Source organism: Anopheles funestus, unplaced genomic scaffold (assembly GCF_943734845.2).
Source record: "Anopheles funestus unplaced genomic scaffold, idAnoFuneDA-416_04 scaffold_39_ctg1, whole genome shotgun sequence".
NCBI lineage: Eukaryota > Metazoa > Arthropoda > Insecta > Diptera > Culicidae > Anopheles > Anopheles funestus.
In genome coordinates, this window is record NW_026045297.1 from 81,941 (window position 1) to 84,920 (window position 2,980).

At 48.0% G+C, this 2,980-nt stretch overlaps 1 protein-coding gene across 1 annotated transcript; it reads right to left on the reverse strand.

Moving 5' to 3' along the window:
• Positions 1 to 291: 291 nt before the first annotated feature.
• Positions 292 to 2,682, reverse strand: LOC125774325 (uncharacterized). The gene has a single exon (XM_049444595.1). It carries the CDS (start codon positions 2,680 to 2,682, stop codon positions 292 to 294), a length of 2,391 nt encoding a protein of 796 aa, XP_049300552.1.
• Positions 2,683 to 2,980: the final 298 nt, after the last annotated feature.

Consider the following 2,980-nt stretch of genomic DNA (forward strand, 5'->3'; position numbering starts at 1 on the left):
TTCCGTATGAGTGTAACTGTGTGTATGTTGGTGTTTTGTTTTTTCGTGTACTGACAACCATGAGTGTCAACAATGTAGCGTGGTTTGTTGTTGTAAACTATTCAGGTGTAATATCGACTAGCTCCCTGAATTGATGCTAAGCGGATTTAGTATGATTGTTGAATGATTTAATATGCCAACGATTTGGTTTCCTGACGCTGATTGACGCAATCAAAACTCCTATCAACCTGCGGTACACTAGCATGATCGACCCTACCAAGAAACTCACTCGAAAGCATGATCAAGCTTGATTCAGTCACTTGCATTACGAAGCCGGCCACCAACGCGCAGCTTTCCCGATTGCTCAATGGTTGGTGATGGGCACTTCAGCTTCGAGTTGCGCGGAACATCTCTCCTGTTCTCGATATCGTGCAGCTCATCCGAAAATGACGGTTGCTGGGGCAGACGACACAACCGACGTTCTGCTTCTCGCTTGCTGCTTGACCAATGTGGCTTGTGCCACCAACGATGGCAATTTAGAGTTTTGTCTGGGAGTAGTCCTCGTGTCACGTCGTCTGTTGGATCGGTTATTTTTTTCATGTGATCCCACCGCTTGTACTCGACCATGAATTTGACGTACTCTTCCTTCATTTTAGGGTTATCGTTTAGACGACGTTTCATGGAACGACGTCCACAATCTGCTGTGGTTTGTGAACCCCCTAAAACGACATCTGGATTGGTGGTAAAGGGTAAACGATCGACATACCTTCCCGATGAGTAGCGAACGGTGTGTCTTTCGCATGCATCCTCTTCCACCGATAGCGCAGAATCCTCTGGTAGCGTTTGGTTCTGCGAAGGCCGATGCATGACGTCTTCTAATGGGATGTCCTTTGCTGCGAGATGACACAGTCGCGGACCAGGCGATGAATGATGAATGTTTCCGGTGACCACCCAACCGAAATGGGTTTCCACCAGCCACGGTCTTCCCATACCGAGAGAGCGTTTGCGACCGGTGTGAAGTTCCCAGAAAGTATCGCCTCCGATGATGATGTCGACTTGTCCCGGAACGTTGAAGGCGCGATCAGCTAATGCCACATCTGGCATTTTCCACGATGAGATGTCCGAAAATGAAGTAGGGATGGCAGCTGATGGCTTGTCCAAAATCAAGAAAGCCATTTCCGTAGCGAAGGGTTGATTCTTGGACCGAACTGTAGCGACGATCGAACCCCTTACTTGATGTAACGCATTTCCTATGCCCGAAACAGCAATATTGACCTTGTTGCGGTTGGTCAATAGTTTTCGAGCGCATTCCTCAGTAATGAAATTTGACATGGACCCCGAATCCAGTAGAGCCCTTGCCTCAAGCGCATTACCGCAACCATCCTGGATTACAATCTGTGCCGTTTCCAGGAACACCTTACCGTCATCCGAACATGATGTCATGCTTACCACTGTACCCGGAGTGTGATGCAGAAGTGTATTGTGGCGTTGATGGCAAGTTCGACACGAATAGTCAGACTTGCACGATTTGACTTGATGAGTGCCACTGAAACAGTTCCAACACAAGTGTTTCATTGTAACGACATCTCGTCGCTGCTGAACATCCTTAGCGATGAATACCGGACAGTTGCGTAGAAGATGACCGTCGGTGCATGCTAAGGGACACTTCAATCGCTGAGAATGAGCCGGGGTTGAGGAATGGGCCGTGTTTGATGCAGCTGTGTCTGCAATGAACCCTTTTTGTACTGCCTGATGATGAGTGCCGGCCACCTTTCTTCCACTAACAATTTGCTCACACGCAAAATCGTTCGCCGATTTTAGGATCTGGATCCGATCCTGCACAAATGCGATCACATCCTTGTACTTATCCTTAGGAAAATGCACGGAATGTTTTTCCCAAGCCAACAATGTATCACGATCAAGCTTCATCAACAGCATGTTCGAAAGTGGCGTGTCCCATGCATCCACCGGTTCTTTCAGCTTCACCAATCCGTTGACAAAGCGAGTGAATTCGTCCACTAGATGCGTAAGCTTGTCGACGCACACCAATTGCACACCCGGAAGATGGTGCAATTTACGATAATATTCACGGATTAACAACCGTGAATTATCGTACCGCTTCAGAAGTGCCGCCCACGTAACTGGATAGTTGTCGGATGTTAAAGGGGTGTGCTCAAAGGGTAAAGCTGCTTCTCCCTTTAGCGATGAAAGCAGGTACTGGAGCTTAGCGATGGCGGGAAGTTCTGCAGACGCGTCGATCATGGCTATGAACCGATCTCGGAACGAAAGCCATCTTGTATGGTCTCCATCGAACGTCGGAAGCTCGATCTTTGGCAGACGTAGATTGGAAGCGTTTGGCCGAAAAAAGGCAAGCGTCGAGGAAGCCAAACCCGTCGTGTCGTGTAGCGTACCCTCTTCCTTCGGTTGGTTTTCCCGTAGGAATGATTTAAGCTTCCGATGACGGTCCTCAAAATCACTCCTCTCATGGATGTATGCCTCGATGCTGGCGTCGTTTTCATCCAGCTCTTCGAGTTTCTCAATCGAGTTGAAAAACCCCGACTTGTGCCTGTCCAAATCCTCCAACGCTTCTGGAATCTGGCTAGCATATTCGGGCACAAACTCCGCTTGAAAACGTTCTAGCGTCTTGAGGCCTTCCACTGCGATCCTCTTTTTGAGTTGCGAAGCCTTGATTTTTTTCTCCATGGTATTACTTTACACTTTACACGAAACACGAACGAAACGAACAAACGAAAGCGATGGCGCGAAATTTGAACGATGGCGCGTGAAAGACCGTTGCCCTTGATAGCGGGGCGAAAGCGATGGCGCGAAGCGTCACTTAAAAACTGCACTTTTCCGAAAGAACCGAAATTCACCCTTGATAGCAGGATGATGACCGAAAATACACTTTCTTTACTACTATCCGGTTCGAAGGACCAAAAATGTGAGAAAAACTCTCGAAACTGGAAAATATCGCGGTAAAGAAATGTATAGAAGAGAAACC

Bases quoted from the DNA above. Each gene is read 5' to 3' on its own strand.
- LOC125774325 (XM_049444595.1), bottom strand. From the start codon at position 2,682: ATGGAGAAAAAAATCAAGGCTTCGCAACTCAAAAAGAGGATCGCAGTG.